At 35.0% G+C, this 19,828-nt stretch overlaps 1 protein-coding gene across 2 annotated transcripts in view; it reads left to right on the plus strand.

Moving 5' to 3' along the window:
• The window catches only part of KCTD3 (potassium channel tetramerization domain containing 3), a 42,882-nt gene that overhangs the window by 21,040 nt on the left and 2,014 nt on the right, over nucleotides 1–19,828 (plus strand). The window contains exons 11-17 of one of the 2 annotated variants that reach the window (XM_045536028.1): nucleotides 7,166–7,253; nucleotides 7,377–7,493; nucleotides 9,341–9,511; nucleotides 12,722–12,877; nucleotides 16,548–16,644; nucleotides 19,084–19,268; nucleotides 19,350–19,488. In XM_045536028.1, coding sequence (XP_045391984.1) covers nucleotides 7,166–7,253; nucleotides 7,377–7,493; nucleotides 9,341–9,511; nucleotides 12,722–12,877; nucleotides 16,548–16,644; nucleotides 19,084–19,268; nucleotides 19,350–19,488 — 953 coding nt within the window. The remainder of the gene's footprint in view (nucleotides 1–7,165; nucleotides 7,254–7,376; nucleotides 7,494–9,340; nucleotides 9,512–12,721; nucleotides 12,878–16,547; nucleotides 16,645–19,083; nucleotides 19,269–19,349; nucleotides 19,489–19,828) is intronic. The other variant, XM_045536029.1, reaches the window with a different exon arrangement.

The following is a 19,828-nucleotide window of genomic DNA, read 5'->3' on the forward strand; positions in this document are numbered from 1 at the left end:
TTAACTGAAACGAAAGGCGGACTGGAGATCAGGGGAGAATCTTCCACAGTAATCCAGCAGAAGCGAAGCACTTCAGCTTATGGTGGTGGTAGAGATGACAAAGATGAGTCTGTTTGAAAAACATTTTGTTAGACCTTCCTAAAATGATAGGACTGGTATCTGATTGATGTGGAAAATTTAGGAGAGATGTATTTCTAGTTTTGGGTTTCTGGTTTTGACAATCGTGTGGCTATTATCCAGTTGATACAGAACATAGGAAGAGAAGCAGATATGCTGGTGGGTAAGGTGAGGAATAATTAGGTTGATGACTCCATTTACTCTGAGTTTGCTATGGGCGTCCACGTGCAGATGTTCAGTATATAGTTGGGAGTACTCCTTTGGAATTTAGGGAAGAAGAAAGGACTAGAAATAAATAAATACTTGGAATTCACAGTACTTCTGTGATAATTTTAAAAATTGATAAGATTTTTCATTGAGTGGATATATAGAAAGAAAAGCCAAAATTAAAACTCTGGGGAAGCATTAGCATTTTAGGGCACCATCAATGACCCAGAGACAAGGGAATACATGTGATATGATTGAAAAATGACATTGGTTTTGGCAGTAGGGTATCTTTTGCAAATGTATGTTAGATTTTGGTGGGGGAACACTAGATTGCAGGAACTGAGGAATTAAAAGATCAGAGATTAGAGACAGCAAATTCAGAGTTATCTTTCAAGAAGTTTGCTGGTGAAGGAAAACAGAGAACCAAAGTGATAGCTTAAGGATCAAGGCTACATTAAAGAAAAGATATGTGCTTTATTTTATTTTTTCTCTAGGATAGGAGAGGCTTGAGCATGCTTGTAGCTAGAGAGAGGGGTGCTTGCCAGAGAAAGCACCTGAAGATTGAAAGAAGGGAGGTGATTTCTGGTGCCATAAAAGTCAGGAGTGCGTGGGATGTAGAGCACAGCTAGAGAGGTTGGTTCGGCCACGAGAAGAGACATTCCTTTCTCTGTGACAAAAGGGGTGAGGAAAGAGTAAAGAGAAAGTCACTGGAAGTATGTGTACCTAGGATTGTGGAGATTATAAATCATACATTTGCAGTGCCCCTGGATGATAGTTATTTGAGTTTCTCCAGTAGTGCTCAGTACTGGGAACAGGAGCAAGAAAAAAGAAAATGAGTATTAGTCTGATTTAGGACTGGAGTTTTAATAAATGGGTATGACATACCAAGGGATGAGAAAATATTAACATCAAGATGGCAAGGTAGGTGAAATTGTGAGATCAAGAACTGGTGGCAAGGAAGTGCCAGGTAGGCAGAGAAGGATATAGGATGTCAGAGGACTAGAGGGAAGTTAAAGCAGATTGATGACTTACTAGGAATGAGAATTGTTGGAAAGATAGAGGTTATGATCAAAGATTTAACTTAATATTTTAGAGTTGGAGCAGCATTCATAGTGGTATAACCAGTTTAAATCACCTGCTGAACTGACTTAAAGATGAAAGTAATTGAAATAGGTGTTGGGGAACTGTAAGGGATGTTATTATGGACATTTAGGTACCAGCATAGTAGTAAAGAATAGGATAAAAGTAAACTGGTCCAGGTGCCAACATCCTCAGCAGAGTGATGGGTTGATCTGAAAGTGACAGTCCTGGCAGAGATCTGGGAACTGAATTAGCATGATTGAGTCAAGGTTGTGGAGGAGCATTCCTGAGATCTTACGACTGAGATACTTGGGAGATAGAGAATGAATGGCTTCCAATTAAAGCTATTATAATCTGAGATAATTAGGTTTCATTTTCAATGAAGATGGCAGACATGTTTGTGGAAAAAAAAAATGCTAACTACTGTGGGCCTTCTATATAGGCACAGCCAAAGGCTTTATCATGGTTGTCAGCATAAAAATACTGGGCTAAGGAATGTGGGAAAGACTGAGCAAGGTGGATCTAAAAGTTTATGTAGAGGGATGCTGATAAGAAGGATTCTTTAGCTATTGATATTTCTATAAAGAGGAATATGAATTTTAATCTCAAGTGGGTTACTTTTCCAGTTACCTGAAGTCTAAGCTTTTAGTGGCTGGTAGAAACTATATTATCTGTGCCATAAAACTACTAACTTATATTTGGGTTCCTAAAGGAACATGCTCTTTATTACCTTTTTTTGTTTTTTTACTAACGTTTTCAAAACTACATACAAAAGTTTTAATGTCTTTGAGGTCCTGAAAACTGTACTGGTGTCCTCAAAGTGGATACTAATTCTTAAGCTTCTAGTTCCCTGTATAACCCGATGCTTCTTGCTTGGTGTGTGCATGAATTGAAAATTGTATCTGACAAAGTAGATTTGTTACATTTCAGGAAGACCTTGGGAAAGTTGAGCATTCATGCAGCAAACAAGCCTTATAACTCAGCTAGATGAATTTCTTTGTAGTGAAGTGCAGAGATAGTATGTAATGAAATTTCAGCATCTGATCTGTAAATCTCAACAGACAATTCTGACCTGAAGCTGACTCCTTTGACTGCTCTGTCACTAGTTGAGTAGATTCTGGTTTGGCCTTTAGCAACAGTTCTGTCAAGTGCATAACACAAAGTACACAGGACATCCCTTGTAGTTCTTTCTGTAGTTACATAATCAAGATTGATTTGAAGTATTTGAGTCAAATGCACCATCGAACAGATTGTGCGCGTGGTGTGTGTGTGTGTGTATGTGTATAAGCCTAAAAGCCATTGTGAAATCATCAGGATAACTGCAATAAAATATTAACGAAAATTCTGTAAAAGAATTTTATCTGATTTGGTAAGAAAAAAAAAATTTTAAAGAAATGTCAGTTTCTTATTTTGTGTTTTATCCCCCCAACACATATATACAAAATTATGTCTCAAAATAAGATTAATAATAAGGAATGAATTGGTGTTATCAAATAAGTAGCTTAGGCCAAGCTACACAGCAGAATAGCAACTTGTAGGCATTATTTCTCAAGTTGTTCCAGTTTAAATTTAGACTTATGTTGGAAACATAGATTATGCATGTTTTGTTCTCTTATCAAAGCATAGAGACAATTTTGAAAGTTAGTCTTGGAAGGTCATTATATACTTCCTAAAGGATCGTAGAACTCTGTGTTCATTCTGAGAAATAGAGATCTTCAGCCAAAGTACTATCTGAGTGACAGCCTATACTCTAAGTGTACAATGAAGACTGAGTTTGAAGAAGAAATATTAGCCCTGGGAACAAGGCTTCAGAGTGAATTTTTATGGTCTGATGGACTAGGCTGGACAAGAATTGGGGAGGCTCATTTGATTTAGCTTCTCTCTTTCCTGGTGTGTGGCATCAGTAGCACTGATGTCAGAAGCAGGCCTTTTTGGGCGGGGGTGGGTAATAAGTTTCTTTACAAACCCCTGCTTGTCAGGAATAGGAATAAGGCAGGCATTGGAATGCTGGGCCCACAATTTGCTGGGGAGGGAGAGGATTGACTTAGGACAGTGGTCAGTACATAATAAATACCTAAGTATGTTATATTTGCTGGCTTAGAATTTATAGCAAGATAGTTGAATTAGCTGATAACAGCCCCTCTCTGCTACTGAGGTAGAAATACTAGATACAAATATTAAAACGATATATATTGCTTATATTAATGATTTATATATACTTGCATACCATGTGTCAAAGGCTGCAGGGATTTTAGTTGACAACAGGAGGCATGGCTTCATGGAATGGTGGTGACTGAGCCTCTTGTAAAAATACAGAGTTTTAAAGGTCTGCCTCAGTCCCTGGGAAGAAGAATGGGAAAATTTTGCCCAGTAATCTTGGAAGAGGAAAGTTTGACATGTGATTGGGGAGTGGAAACCATCCATGAGAAACTGAAACCAGAATATTCAAATTAGTACAAATGTGAACGAAGCCTAAAGACATGCCTTTGTTGTATGGGATTCCAATTTGAGAGACTGATCTAGGACCATTTACGTTTCTAGATGCAGATGTGAAACCAAATACAACATTTTCACAAGAGAGGGCACCCAGGTGTCCCACAGAAGAAATAATTTCTACTAAAAGTGAGCTTATGGTCCCCTAAAACTTGTAAACCTCACATGGAAGCAAATGAGGGAAAGTCATCAAATGCAAAAAATTTATAATCCCAAAAAACTGAAAATAATGGAACAATTAGAAAGCTACTAGAGAAGGAATACATTATAATGAGGAAATAGGACCAGTCAGAAAATGGAGGAAAATGAAATACTAGAAATTAAAAGGTCATTGAAAACTAAAAACAAAAAATTCTTATTTAATGGGTAAAATAGAAGCACAGCTAAAAGACAGTTAATGAATTGACAGACATATCTGAGAAAGTCATTCACGATAAATCAAGAGAATGATACAGAAAATATGAAAAAGAAAAAAGAAAGTATTTCAGAAAGGAATAGTGATTGGAGGGGCCGTACTGGAAAAGATAACTGCTAATAATTTTGGAGAAATGAACAAAGACAAGAATCTATTGGTTAAAGAAATGTGCCAAGTTCCAACAGGCTAAACATTTACATTGTGGCATAATAAAAGTGTTCACAGAGTAGTGACAGGTTGCCTAGAATTATACATAAAGCAGATTCCTCATCACCAGTAGTAGAAGCCAGAAGACAATGGACTATTCTCAAAATGGTAGGGAAAGTTACTTTCAACCTAGGATTTTATACACAGCAAAACTATCATTCAAACACGAATGAGAAAGATATTTTCAGGTAATACTGAATTTGTAACTCAACCCCCAGTGACAGGATTACTAAAGAAATGTCCTTTGACAAAAAGGATATTTGTACTTGAAGGGGAAGAAGTGTAATGCATTAAGCAATGTTTAGGAAAGAAATGGGTAAACATGTTGGTAGATTTAAGTAAGTGATTATTTAAAAAGTAATGGATGAGGGTTAAAACATACTGTAAGAAATAATGATTTTACAGGTATAGAGATTATGGTTAAAAGCTTTTAGTGTAGGGACTTTGTGGTGTTTGGGAAGATAGACTGATACTTTAAAGTTGTAAATCATGTAAATTTATACCTAGAAATTAATAGTAATGATTGTATGCTACCCGGGAAGAGAAAAAAATCCACTTCCATCTTACGTTTGTGACGTGACTGAACCATATGTACTAATCAGTACGGTTTCTCAGGTTCTTGACATGAAGTTGTTGAGATGAAAGAAGTCACACCATGGCTGCTTCCTTGCTTGTGCTAGGAGAGAACTCAGCAGTACTGATTCGTCTGCAACCTTACTTATTCCCTACTTTCTCTGTTCTTTTTGTACTTAAGGTGTAGACATGGAAAGAAAAGCAGGTCATAGTTAAGGGTTGCAGAAAAAGAGGGGTAGGAAAGCTCTCATCCTAAAGCCATTCTTCCGGAGAACAAATGGTAAACATGTTTGTCTTAGATATGCCTTGGAAAGCTCTAGGCTGCTGCTGGTCTTTCATTGAAAAAATAGATCCAAAAGGAGAGGAATCTCATGGCCTTATCTGTCACCATCTTCCTGCTGTGAAGATTGTGGGGTAGGAGTTTGAAGCTCTTTACCTTAGTGCTGTAGCTAAAAAGATCCATCTAACTGGGGTGAGAAAATTGGTTAGTGGTATGTAAAACAGTTTTCCCTCCATTCTATAGACATCTTATACCACTGAGAAGTTCTTAATGTTCTTCTGACACAAAATGTGTTGACATTGGCTCTTATTAGAAGCTTGACCTGAGGTTAGGGCACGGTGATTGGGTTCTTTGCAGAGATATTTCCAGTGTAACTCTTAACTGTGTGACACATACAGAAATTAGGGTCATATATATGAACAGCTTAGAGGAATCAATTTCCAAGTTTTAGCTCTTTTTGTTTGTTTTTTAATTAGAATGGGCCTAAATTCCATGCTTTTTTACTTGCTTTTCTGTCAGACATTCCCTTTCCCCTTCCCCTACCTAAATCACAGTTGACTTCAGTTTTCAAGCTTCACTTCCTCTCTGAACTCTTCCTTGATCTTTGCTTTTCTCCCACCAGCAAGGAGATGGCAGTCCTTCTCCCCTCTTTTATGATTGTATTGCACACGCTATTTTAGTGTCTGTCACAGTATAATTGGCATTTTTTTTTTTGTCACAAGTTTACAAGCTTCTAGAGAGCAAAAGTGGTATCTCACATCCCTTCAGTCCAATACTTGTTCTTTTGGATAATATTTGGTATATAAAAAGTACTCACATGTTAAGCAGATAATGTTTAGATTTTAACTTTTCTAATGAAACCTAAATACAGTGTGTGAAAAACAAAAGTCCTTTAACATTTTTAACTTTTAAATTTTTGGAAATCAAGTATGAAAAACTTGATGTCTAATATTTCATTTTAATGTCACCTATGAAGAAATTTTACATGCATTTCTGGCCTGACTATAAATAGGGAAAATTCATTTTGATCTCATTTATTGCCACTCTTTTAGCAAAAGTGGTTTTGTTTGTTTTTCTATTTTGTTTTGTAGTGAAACTCATGCCCTTTGCTTTTTCTGTTAGCACAAATATAGGAAGTTATTAATTTGTAAACTAAGTTGATTTGCCAGGACAAATATTTTTTATTCCAGTACTTAGAAAAAAAACATGCATATGAATGAGACTTTGCCTTGCCATTTCCTAGAAAACAGATAAAAACCTTTAATAAGGAGAATGAAAATAAGGAATACTAGTTTTTCAAAGAAATTATAATAAATTATCAGGGGAGCAAGTACTGTCTGGAAATCAGTTGCTTTGTTTACTAGTTCTAAGTCTATGCCTTACATACGTGACTTTGGGCAGGCCATTTAATCTCTTATATGAGAAAGAGAAGGGAGAAAGGGACATGGTCAGACTTGGCCTTCCAGTCCCAGTGGGCTATGATCTAGTGATAATGTGCAGAAAAAGGAGAGAATCCATCTAAATTGAGAAAGGAAAGTGCTGCTGTGGGAAATATAATTTAAAAATCTTTAAAAGCAACTATATTGGTGGTTCTTCAGAGTTCCCCGTGGTGGGTGGGTGGGTGTGTGTGTGTCACGTGCACGTGTGCACCCAAAGAAAGTTTATTTTCTAAGCCCTACTAAAATTGGATGTTGGTTGCCTTTTAATCCAGATATTAATGTTTTGAGGAAATTGAACAGAAAATAGAAATTATAATTACTATCTAATATCTAATATTAGTCTTACTACATCAGGTTCAAGATGTTGTTCCTATAACTAGTTACGACACTGCTGGGTCATTCCTTCTGCTGGGATGTAACAATGGATCAATATATTACATAGGTAAGTGTACAGATACTTAAAATGTTCCCATTTAATAAAGTTTTTTAAATGAGAACAAAACATTATAGTTTTAAATAGATGCACTATTTATTTTAATGCTATTTAAAATTTTTTATATTTTAGATATGCAGAAGTTCCCCCTGCGAATGAAAGATAATGATCTTCTTGTAACTGAACTTTATCATGATCCTTCAAATGACGCTATTACTGCTCTGAGTGTTTACCTCACACCCAAAACAAGTTAGTATATGGCCAGTTATTATAAATTTTTTGAAGTGTTTTTGAGAGCATGTTTTTATTCATTAGTTTATTATGCAACTAGGTAAAACTAATCTGGCCCTTTTTGAGAACTGCACTGCTAAGCATTTCATCTCTACTAGTCTAAAATTTGTTTGGTTTTATGCTGAATTAACTATGACCAACTAGTTGAAAAACAATCTAAGGTAGGAAATTAGAACTTGTTTTCTGAATTATATTTGCTATATTACAATATTAAGGTGAAAAATTTTTTTCTGCGTAACTTTTTATTTTTTTAAACCCCCCCCCCCAAAAAAAAAAAAACCTCTTAGACTAAAACTTTGTATTGGAGAATAAGCTTATTTTCTTGAGAATTTTTAAACTTCAATTATGGAAAAAAGGTATTTTATAACTTACATTGCCTTTCAGAGGCCATTGCAATCAAGTTAACAGACTAGTTTTGTAAAGTATTAAGAATTTTTGCATTCTAGTGTAAAAGATAAATATATGTGGGAAATTTAAAATTTGTCTATAACGAAAGGAGTTGTAAGAAGTATTAACATATTTAATACTAATGCTAATAGGTTTGAATATGTTACTTACACAAGATCATCATTTTATTGAATATATTAAAGGAAACCATAATATTTAGTATGAAAGACATATTCTAGAGTATACTGATGAATGTTTATTGAAATCATAGTGGGGCATAAACTGTATTGCTCTAGAATCAGAGGACAGTAAACTACACTTGCAGGACAAGCTAGCTGTTTTTGTTAATAGTTTTACCTGCTCTCTGGCTGCTTTTGTGCCACACTGACAGAGTTGAGAGATCGTGGCAGAGACAGCATGCAAAGTTTAAGTTGTTTGCTATCTGACCCTTTATGAAAGTTTGCTGACCCCTGCTTTAGAATGAGATATGGGTTTTTTTGTTTGTTTTGCAGTCTTATTAAAAAAGGGATAAAATTGGGAAAGTTTTACAAATCAAAGCACTTCTGTGGTGGCAGGGAGACTGTTAAGGCATAAAAATGAAGCCATCTTTCAGGTTATAGGAAATGTTACTTTTTCCTTTGATTCCAGTATTTTGAGGTGAATCAGTTAGTAAAGCTAAGAGGTTCTCTGTCTGTGAAACTTTTTAAGAATATAGGTCACTGAGCTCCATTCTATCTTTAAATTTGTGATGGAGTCTGGGGACTTGTTTAAAAAAAAGTCACAGCTGAACCTTACATGATTAGAAGAGGCAACAGGTTAAGTGTGGTGTAAACAATATAATGGGCATGTTTATTCTATAGTTCAGTGTTTTGAAACTATAAAATAGTGTATATAATACTTGATTATTTGAGGATGATTCAGTATTGCAAAAATAAAACAATTGTAGGCTAGAAGTAACATGAAATATTACTTTTGGAATACTATTGTTTCAGTTATATTTTTGATGTGGCAGATGTACTAATTCTTTAAATATGTGTTGTGTACCTACTATGTGTCAGGCACTCTGTAAAGTGACAAGAACATGATGATTCAGTCTCTGTCAATAAGGAATAGAGGTAAATAGATATGGAAATAAGTACAGGATTATTGTATTATACTTGTTGTGATTGAACCTAATACATAGTACAAGGGAGGAGGTGAGTAGTTCTTTCTTGGAGTGAAGGTTAGGAAAAGATTTACAAAGGAAATAATTTTAAGATGGCCACGGAAGTGTTAAGATTTCTTTGCAGACCTGGATTTTGGGCTGATACAAGCACTGAACACAGCCCTGCCTGTTTTATCATAGGCAAGCTTTGCACGGACAGCTTTTTTACTATCATCACCTAATATATTTCTTTTCAACTTTTGACTTTGTATAGGTGTCAGTGGTAACTGGATTGAGATCGCCTACGGTACGAGCTCTGGAGCAGTACGAGTGATTGTACAGCACCCAGAGACAGTCGGGTCAGGTCCTCAGCTTTTTCAAACTTTCACTGTTCACCGAAGTCCAGTTACAAAAATCATGCTATCAGAGAAGCATCTTGTATCAGGTAAAGTGATTTTATTAATATTGATAAGGAATTTTGCCCTATGTGTAATTTTCTGTACTACAAATTAAAAGAACATAAAAGCAGTGTTTTATGTGAGAAAAAATATACTAAAAGAAATGATAGAAAAGTTTAATAACTGAAGAAATGGTATGATTATCTTTTGAAGATTTCTTTGATTTTGCCTGTAGTATACATAAATTTAAGAAGTATGAAATTTTTTATTTACTCTCTATTCTAATATTTTGTTCTCTTGGCATTTTTTATTGCAAAATATTTATTACCCTTTGGGAAGAATTTTATTAGAGAAATTTTTCTAGTTTTAATGCAAATTTGGTTGATCATCTTAAAGTTAAATGCTAAAGTTGTAAATGTGTAGATGTGTATTTGATATTTGGTCATCTTATAAAAGTATTAAAAATTAATAGACTATGTAAAGAAATTATCTGAAGAGAACCTTTTTTGTGAGTTTGTAATTCCTCATAGTCATATAAAAATTTTGAAAATTTAGATAATTGGATACATAAAGAACGAGTTACTAATTTTCAGGTTTAATGAATATTGCTTTCTGATCACAAAGTGAAATTCCATCAAAGATATTCATTGTGTATGATAGATGATTTCTAAAAGGCTTAATGAAAATTGAATTGAGTCAGGTATGTCAGTAGAGCTTGCTTTTTAGAGGAGTCTTATTTCTGTAGAGCATTTCCTGCCCAACTTAAAATTTCTATGAACATGATTTTGAAAAATAAGATTTGTTTATATGAAGACTACCTAAAAGGTGGTGCATCTTTATTAATTCTTAGCTTGACTTAAATACCAAGTGGAGCTGGAATATTTTGTCCATAGCTGAATGAATGAATATAACTTTATTGAATGTCTAGTTATTTGGGGTTATAAGTATAATTATGCCTTCCTAAAATCTTTTCTTTAGGCTTTCATAAAGCAATACTCATCTGCCCTACAGAGGAGTCTTTGTCATTCTATTGTTGGTTCCTCCTCTTTTGCCCAGTTGCTAAGTGCTAGATCGCCCTTGAGCTCTTTCCTAGACTCTATTCTTCTTTGTACTTTCCCTGGTGATTTGAATAGTGAGTATCATCTATGTGCTAGTGACTCAAGATTTTTCTTCCACCTGTGACCATCCAGAGTTCCAAACTTACATATCCAGCGTGTGTATCTCTGGTTATATGTTTAATAGACATCTCAAATTAAAGCTGGATGAAATAGAACTTTTGATGTTTCTCAAAAGCCATCTTAGTATACAGTGTCACCATCTACTTATTTACTCAGACTGCAAATCTAAGAATCACCCTTGACTTCTCCCTTTCTCCCACCCTTCACATAGTACGATCCTTCAGTAAGTCCCACTGGCTTTGCTGCAGCATATGTCAAAAATCTGGTCACCTCCATTTGCTGCCAGCCTAGTAGCTCAAATCATCATTTCTCCTCTGGATTACTGTGGCAACTTGTCAGCTCTTCCCATGTTTTATCCTGCCTCTCTATGGTACATGGTCCACACAGCAGCCAGAAATATCTTTTAGAAATGCAAACCAGATCTGATTCCCAGTGGCTTCCAATTGTATTTAGAATAAATGTAAAGTTCCATCAGAACCTATAAGTCTCTTCTTGTTCTAGATCCTGTCTACCTTTCAAATCTCTTCCCAACTCCCCATGCTACTTTTCTTGTTGCTCATGACATTCTAACCTGTTGGCTTTTCTATTTCTTAAAAATGCCTTGGAACCTTTGTTCTTTTTCTTTTTACTTGAAATATTTTGCCCCTAAATATTTGTTTGGCTACTTCTTGTCATTCAGGTCCCTTTTCAAATGCCTTCTCAGTGAGGCCTCTGTGGCCACCTGGTCTAAATGGGCCTCTATCCGGCAATAACTTTCTCTAACACTATCTCAATTTGTTTACTTCATAGACTTACTACTTGATTTGTTTGCTTGTTTATCATCTATTTCCCTCTTTTAGAATATAAATTCTACCATAGCAGGAACTTTGTTCACCACCCTGTTTTCAGCACATAGCATAGTTCCTAGCACATAAAAGATGCTGAATAAATGATGTATTATAAAGTAAGGCAATTTGATCCCATGAGAAGATAGACTATTTTGCAAAGTTGTGATATTTAAATGACAATGCTTAGAGATAGTAACGATGCTATTATTTTGATGGTTATAATGTTATTGTAGGATGTGATGCCAAAGAACTACTTAGTAAAATTTGTATTTTAACATCAAATACTTCGTGTAGGTTTGAAATTTAAATAAATTTGTCAAGAAAAATAACTCAGTTCAATAAAAAAAATCTGTACTATTTTATGCATACTCTGTTATGTTATTCTGCCACCTGGTGGATATCAACACATATGTAATGACATTCTTTTTTCTATAGTATGTTTTTTAATGCCTTAAATAAAAACTGTAGATAATGATTTATATTAACAAAATTGGCATAATTGTCCAATTGCATCAGCCCAAAATAAATTATTTTTCTGAGTCCAAGGAAGCTTACTAATGAAATCAGAAAATGCTTTCCCATGAAACTGATTAAAGAGCCTAGAACTAAATGTTCCCTTTTTCACTAGAAAACTGGCATTCTGAGAATTGGAAATTTTGTTACATGAGAATAAAAAGTATGCAGATGTTACTACTATTTGCCAAAATTAAATTTCTTTCTAAAGTTGTGTTTAATGTAACGGTGACATTTTATCCAGTAGGGAATTGTGTGTGTGTGTGTATAAGAAATTTTTAATGTACCAATAACTTTTTGCTAACTCTTTATCTAGGTTTTTTAATATTGAGTGACATAAGCAGAAACAGTTTCTATAGTTGCAAAAAATAAATTAGACAACTGTTTACTATGTAGTTTAGACACATAATAGTGTAATAGTCAACATTTTCTTGGTTACATGTACATTATTTTTAACCTTTTCTACATTTATACTCTATAGGTTATTTGTATAATGATCCATAGGTTTACTTATATACCTTATATTTGCAGCAACGTAAACCATATTCAGTTCTTTCACTTTGTTAGCTAGGTACAAAGTAAGTATAATTTTAACATAAATATGTCATTTGCCACTTAAAATTAACAGTGATCTGTTTAACGTAAATCATAGTGAAAAAAGTTAAAATGTGTTTATAAAAGTGATTTTTGGTGGTACCCTTTTATTTAACAACTCTTTTGTGCTTTCTTTCTCTCCTAGTCTGTGCAGATAACAATCACGTGCGGACGTGGACAGTAACTCGATTCAGAGGCATGATCTCTACTCAGCCAGGTTCTACTCCTTTGGCATCATTCAAGATACTGTCGCTGGAGGAGACAGAAAGTCATGGTAGCTATTCCTCTGGAAATGACATAGGTGGGTTAGATTATTTTGGAGCATTTTTAGATATTGTGTTAGCAGTTCAAAAGAAGTGTATCAACAGCAATAGAACCCTAAAAATGAATTTTTCATTTTAGTTTCTAAACTCATTCTAAACAGAAATATAGTGCATTTTGCTGATTAAGTTCTATGAATTCATAAATTATATTATTGTAGCATTTTTCATTGTTTAGAAGGGCAAATTTTTCATCTTATTGTTTCCTCATTTAAAGAATGTCATCTCCAAATGTCAGTCACTCTTTTGTTTCTAGTTAATAACTGTGATAACTGCACATTTCAAATTTGAAATATTTCTTCTTCTGTTATTGTTAATAATCTACTGATAATGAAATTAGAAGCTAAAAAAGGTTGTTCTTTGAGAGTCATTTTGATGCCATTGTATTATCCATTAGGAAACAGTGTTGTAGCATGTCTCTGTTGATAGTCTCTGATTTCAGCAAAAGGGTATATAAAGTTAGTTTGATACTTGTTTCTGTATACCATACATACATGTGCACATAGGCACTCACACATAAACACACCCAGGCATGTACACACATACACAGTCATCATTTCCCCCAGGGGCCCATTTCAAAGAATGTCACTGTTTTAATAATAGTTCTGTAGGACCTACAGGTTAACCAGTGTACCTTTCTGACCATTTTGTGTAAGCAAAAATTATAGCACTGCTAGAGAATAGGAAAGAGTACTTTAGAATTGATTTTCTTGAAACTGTTAAAATTACATCCATCTAGAATATGCTCCTGTAGTAAGGGTTTCAAAATGGTTATCTTTAAAAATAAGCTGCTTAGGTGAAGTGTACTACTATAGTATTAATATTTTTATAAAAAGAAATGCTCAGTGTTGTCAGTTTTGACAATTGTCATGCAATCCCAGTTCTCTGCATCATACTAGGAACTGGAAAGTTTATATTTTTATTTATACAACAAATATTTATTGAGTACTTTGGTTCTAGACATTCGAAATCTAAAAACATGCAATGAATGTCAACTTACGAAACAGTGAGCAGTAGGAATTAAAAGAAAACAACTGTATTTTGCACGCTATGCTCAAAGGCATAGGTCAAATAGCACCCAGGGGAGGTGGCACCAGGATCTATGTTAGGTGTTACAACATAAGCTCTCGTTTAATCTTGACAATTTTATGAGATATAGATATCCCCACTTAACATTGGTGGAAACTGAGACAGAATACACTTCGTAGAGATCTTAGTGTTTGAACTGACATGTGAAGGACGGGCAGGCATTTGTTGGATGTGGGAGGTCCTAGAGTTGGAACATTCCTGGCAGAGAAAAGAGCATGTTAAAAGGATAAGCCAAGAGAAGTTGGCAAGTTTGGCAAATGTCAAGAAAGTCAGTAATTGCTAGATTATAGGGTATATGTGGGTAAGAATAGTAGGATATGAGACTGGTGAATAGGCAGGGGCTAGATCATGGAAGGCCTCTATACATCAAGCTAAGAAATTTAGAGTTTGTTGTCTAAGTAATGGGGAGCTTTGGAAGAATTTTGAGAATGAGACTAGATTTGTGATATGTGTAATTCATCTTTCATGAGCATGCAAGAAAACTTAGCAGTGAAGCAAGGAAACCGAGAAGGAGGAATTTATTAATTATCTAAAGACTAGGAGTCATTCAATAAGAATCAAAGGCATGGTGGTCATTGATTAGATGTTGTAGGCATGAGAGAGGAAGGCGGCTAGAATGACCCTCAGGATTCTTACTTGGGAAATGGTGTAGCTCAGTGTCATTAACTGAAATGAGGGCAAATAGAAAGGACTGATTTTGAAAAAGAAAGTGAATTCAGACTTGTGTATTTTGAGTGATGATGTGTATGGGATACCATTCTGTGGTATGGGAGTGTAAAGGTTGGAACTCTGGAGAAAGACCTTACCTCCTTAACGAGAAGTTACATTTATGATTCATCAGCATATAAAGCCCTGGGAGAAGATGAGTTGTTCAGGGACAGCATGCGTAATGTGAATAAAAAGGCATTATATTTAGAAACAGCACTGTAAATTAATTGTAAAGCCCAATAATATAACGGTGCCACGGAGATATTTCTTTCCTCTTTATACTTTTGTTTAAAAAAAATCCTCAGAGACAGACGTATAGATCAGTAGGGTGGTACGGGTAGAGTCTAGATTGCAATGTGTAATGGAGTAATAGATACTGGAAGTGACGATGAAAGGAATAAATTAATGGAGCTAATTAGAAGGCAAGGAAGCTCAAAGGTCATATTTTTGATCCCTCCTCCTTTCTCCACCCTTAAAGATAGTAAAGATCTTTTGTGTTCTGAGGAAAGGATCCAATTTGGGGAGAGGGTTTGGAGAAACTATAAATTGTGTGTTTGTTGGGGAGGCAGATAATTCAGATGTGAAGAGTTAGGTTATAGGAGAATCTCATGTCAAAATAAAGTTTAAGGGGAAAGAAGATACAGTTCCACAGTCTTCTCATTCCCAGTTACTCATCATCACTATTTTGACTTTGTGAGTTATTGGATGAGGACTGTCATTTCCATAGAATTAGACATCAGAAAGTTGTCTAGTAATTGAGTAATTGCATAGTGTAGTGAAGAGCCAGGCTCTGGAGCCAGCTTAGGTTTGTTCTATTATGTAGGACCTATGAGGTCTTTGGTTAACTAATCCCTTGGTGCCTTAGTTTTCTCATCTGTAAAATGTAGATCAGAGTGCCTCTCTTAGGTGGGGTTATTATGATGATTAAAATGAGTTAATATTTGTAAAGCATTTGTCATGGCACATCGTAAGTATAAGTGTTTGTTAACTAATAATAAAAATGCCATTGATTTATTAAGTGGTGTATGATTCATGTAAGATAACTTGGGATATATAGTCTTTAAAAATATTTTTAATTTTTCATGAACACTAAGTTAATATTATTTTACCTAATAAGTATAATGGGAAAGGAGAATTATTAAAATTTTATGTTTAAGTTTTGTACAAAACTTTTCTTTTGCATTGTTGTTCAGACTCTTTCCAACATACATAAATGGGCCATTTACCTTGTCTTGTAAAGTGAAAATAATCAAATCTTTCTTTTTAGATTGAAAGTTTGCAGGGTACAACTCAGTAGTAAATTTCATACTGTACTTTGTTTTTCTTTTTTGGCTTACCAGGTACCCTATATGAAGTTATCATCTTTTAATTTGTATCTTTAAATGAAAGAAATATTGAGGAAAAAAAATTTGGTTAATGGAGACTTCTGCTTAATTAAATTTTATTTAATGAAGTTTCACTTCATATTTTAAGATTTGGCATATTGGCTTTTCAAAAAATAAAATCAATACATGAAGTGACAATTTATACATCCCCTTTTCAGTAAGAATTTAAGCACATTCTCAAAGATAGTAAATCTTCTAAAAGGAGATTGCTTCTATACTGTTAATGTAGATTGTCTTCAGCTTTTATAGCCTTCGTGCATAAAATATAATTTTGAAATATTGCATATTTAAAAATTTTTTAATGCAAATTGAAGTATGTGTCCTATTGCATTTTGTGTCTGGTTTTGACTTGGAGTACAGTGCCTTATTGATAGGCATGAGAAATTCTCTTTTTTGGTATATTAGGATTAATGTTCCTTTTGTAAATGAATTAAATTTTAATTTTTTTTGACATCTTTTGTTTTCTAAGGGCCTTTTGGAGAGCGAGATGATCAACAGGTGTTTATCCAGAAAGTTGTTCCCATCACTAACAAACTGTTTGTAAGACTGTCTTCTACTGGGAAAAGGTATGTAACACTTTAAAGAGATTTGTATTCAGAAGTCATTTTTGTTTCACAAAACGTATGGCATAATCTGACATTGATAAAAGAAGTACTACCAGAAACAAATTGTTGAGAGAGAAATCTATTCATTATCTAATGATTACTATAACTTAAAATAATATACTTCTTATGTTTGAGATTTTCACTGATACTGTGGACAAGTAGAGACTAGTGATACAGAACAAGAACACAAAAAAATTTGAAAAAAATTGGACAATTCATCACCAACTTATGGTTTTAAAAATTCTAGCAACTGAAAAAGGAGGAAATTCCTTCATCTGATAATGTCCTACTCATTGGTGAAATAGTTGAAACTTTTCCCTTGTGTGATATTGTGAAAATACATATTTGGTCTTTGTCCCTGTTTCCTGGTATACACCTCCTAAAATCCTTGGACTGTTCAAAGTGGTAAGTGTCTTTTTGTATGCTAATGAGTTGACTGATGGCTGCCAGTCCCTAGCTTCAGGATGGGAATGCCTGTGTAAAACCCCAAAAAACTAGGTTCAGAGATAGCTGAACACCTTGAGGTCCTGGAGTGTGGCGTGTCCAGGGAGGGCAGGGCATCTCCATACCCCCTCCCACATACCTTGTCCTAGGCATCTCTTCATCTGTATCCTTTAAAATGTCCTTTGTAACTTACTGTTAAACAGGTTTTTCCTTGAGTTCTGTGAGCCATTCTAGCAAATTAATGAAACCCAAGGAGGGGGCTGTGGGAAATCCAGTTTATAGCCAGCTTGGCTCAGAAGCACAGGCAAAATAACCTGGGACTTGTGATCAGCATAGGAAGTGGGGTTCAGGTTTGTGGGACTGAGTCCTCAGCCTGTGGGATCTGATGCTATGTCCAGGTAGGTACCTGCCAGAATTTAATTGAATTAGAGGACACCCAGCTGGTGTCTGCTGCAGACTCCATTGTTTGCTTGGGGTGTGGGGAAAAAACCCCACGTATTTGGCTACAGAAGTCTTTTTTGTTGTGAAGGAGTAAAAGGATGTGCCTTCCCAAAATATGCAGGATTGTTATGTTGAGTCTAGTTGAAAACATTGGCAAAATTGTGGCTTCAGAAAGAACTAGCTAACCTGTCTCTTCTGCATGCAGCAAGCTATAAAGATTCTCTGGGAGAGGTACCTTCCCTGTACCATGGTGAGAAAATAGCCCTTAGCAGTGGACCTGAATGAATACACTTACCAAAGTATCTTGCACTAGTTTTATACACCCTCCCTATATATAGTGACTCCCCTAGAAATTTACTTCCCCAGCCAGATTTTCTTTGTCCTATCATGTCTTCTCACATTTATTGTTCTTAATCTAAAAGTATGAAAGCATTTTGCTTTGACCACTTCTTCAGCCTTCACTCTCTTGTGAAGATCCCAGTGTCCATGTAAAACTATTAAAATTTGCATGCTTTTCTCTTGCTGATCTGCCTGCTATCAGTTTGGTTTCTAGATCCAGCCAAGAGCCCACATTAAAACTAAAAGGGAGGTTGGATGTGATCTCTTGCTTCTGTACAGTTAGTGGATTGTTGAGTGAAAGTAGAGGAAAAGCTCTTTGGTTTGTTTATTCTTACATTTACAGACCTTGAGATTGCAAATGAAACTAGGGTCGCCTATATCACCATATGTGGGTTTGCAGGAATTAACTATTTCCCCCTTTTGCCCCATTAGAAAGCTCAGCTAAACTTTATATTCTATTCCTATAAGGTTTCTCACTCTTTATATAAATTATATTTCCTCTAATGTTTGACCTTGCATTTGCCTGTACGAACTTTTTTGCAACTTTTTTAAAAAAATAAGCTCCCTTAACTCTAATTCAGTCAACCCTTATATGACTTTGGGAAAATCATTTGCTGACCTTATGCTTTGGTTTTTCTCATTTGTCAATGTTGATAAAAGAATCTGAACAAGAACAATTATTATGTTTTATGAAAATCAATTAAATAGCTATAAAAATGCTTTTAAAAAGTTAAGAACATTATTCTAATGAAGGATACAATGTAGACCATCTCCTTAGAGTGATATATTTTTTCTGATTTCAGATTTTTAAAATTTTAAATTACCTTTTTAAGATGTCTTCTAGCATGATGTCTGTGTGCTTTAGTTTTTTCCTTTTCAGTTCCATAGCTTCCTTTTAAAGAATTGCTCATTCCCATCAAGCTCTTTCTATTTTTCTTTTAAGGTTGAATTAAATCATTTGCCTTATTTCAATTATTTAATACATTGTCATACAAGAGCATTTTCTCTATACTCAAAACAACAAGGCTTATTTTATTCCATTGATTTGCCTTTATCCCTTTAAATCTGTCTTAGATATGTACAATATTCAACTGTAATACTACAGATAAATTTATAAAAATCTGAATTGTAAAGTTTTTGTTCCCATGGTTTACCACTGTACAATATCTTTTGCAGAATATGTGAGATCCAAGCTGTCGACTGTACCACAATATCCTCATTCACAGTGAGGGAATGTGAGGGATCCAGCAGGATGGGCTCAAGGCCAAGGCGCTACTTGTTCACGGGCCACACAAATGGCAGCATCCAGATGTGGGATCTGACCACTGCTATGGATATGGTTAACAAAAGTGAAGACAAGGGTAGGTTCCCAAATAGAAAGACGTTGGTCACAGGGTAAGCTTCTGACCGAGGTGATTTCAACGAGTGTTTGTTTTCCTAAGATGTAGGTGGTCCAACTGAAGAAGAGCTACTCAAATTACTGGACCAGTGTGATCTGAGCACATCGCGCTGCGCTACTCCTAACATCAGTCCGGCAACTTCTGTGGTTCAGCACAGCCGCCTGCGAGAATCAAATTCTAGGTAGGTTAAAGGGTGGGGTATTACAAGTTGAATTGATGGTGTTGGGGAAAATTGACTGAAATAGTGGAATCACATAGTTATTCTAGAAAGGCATGTTTTTAATTTGGACTCTTTGTTGATACTCAGGATTTTTTTTTTTTTAACTTTACTAAATCATCTACATGGATATCTGGTTGTTTGCGTAGAAAAGCAGTTCTTGCCTTTTAACTTTGTGAATTGCTGCCACTTTGGATGCCTATTATGTGATCACGAATTCATTCAGAAGAAATTAGGAAAATCACATTTCACCTTGGTTAATATGTGTGCTTTAGTTACTGTCCTGCCTCAGGGACAGTATTTA

Source organism: Lemur catta, chromosome 23, assembly GCF_020740605.2.
Source record: "Lemur catta isolate mLemCat1 chromosome 23, mLemCat1.pri, whole genome shotgun sequence".
In the NCBI taxonomy this organism is placed as follows: Eukaryota; Metazoa; Chordata; class Mammalia; order Primates; family Lemuridae; genus Lemur; species Lemur catta.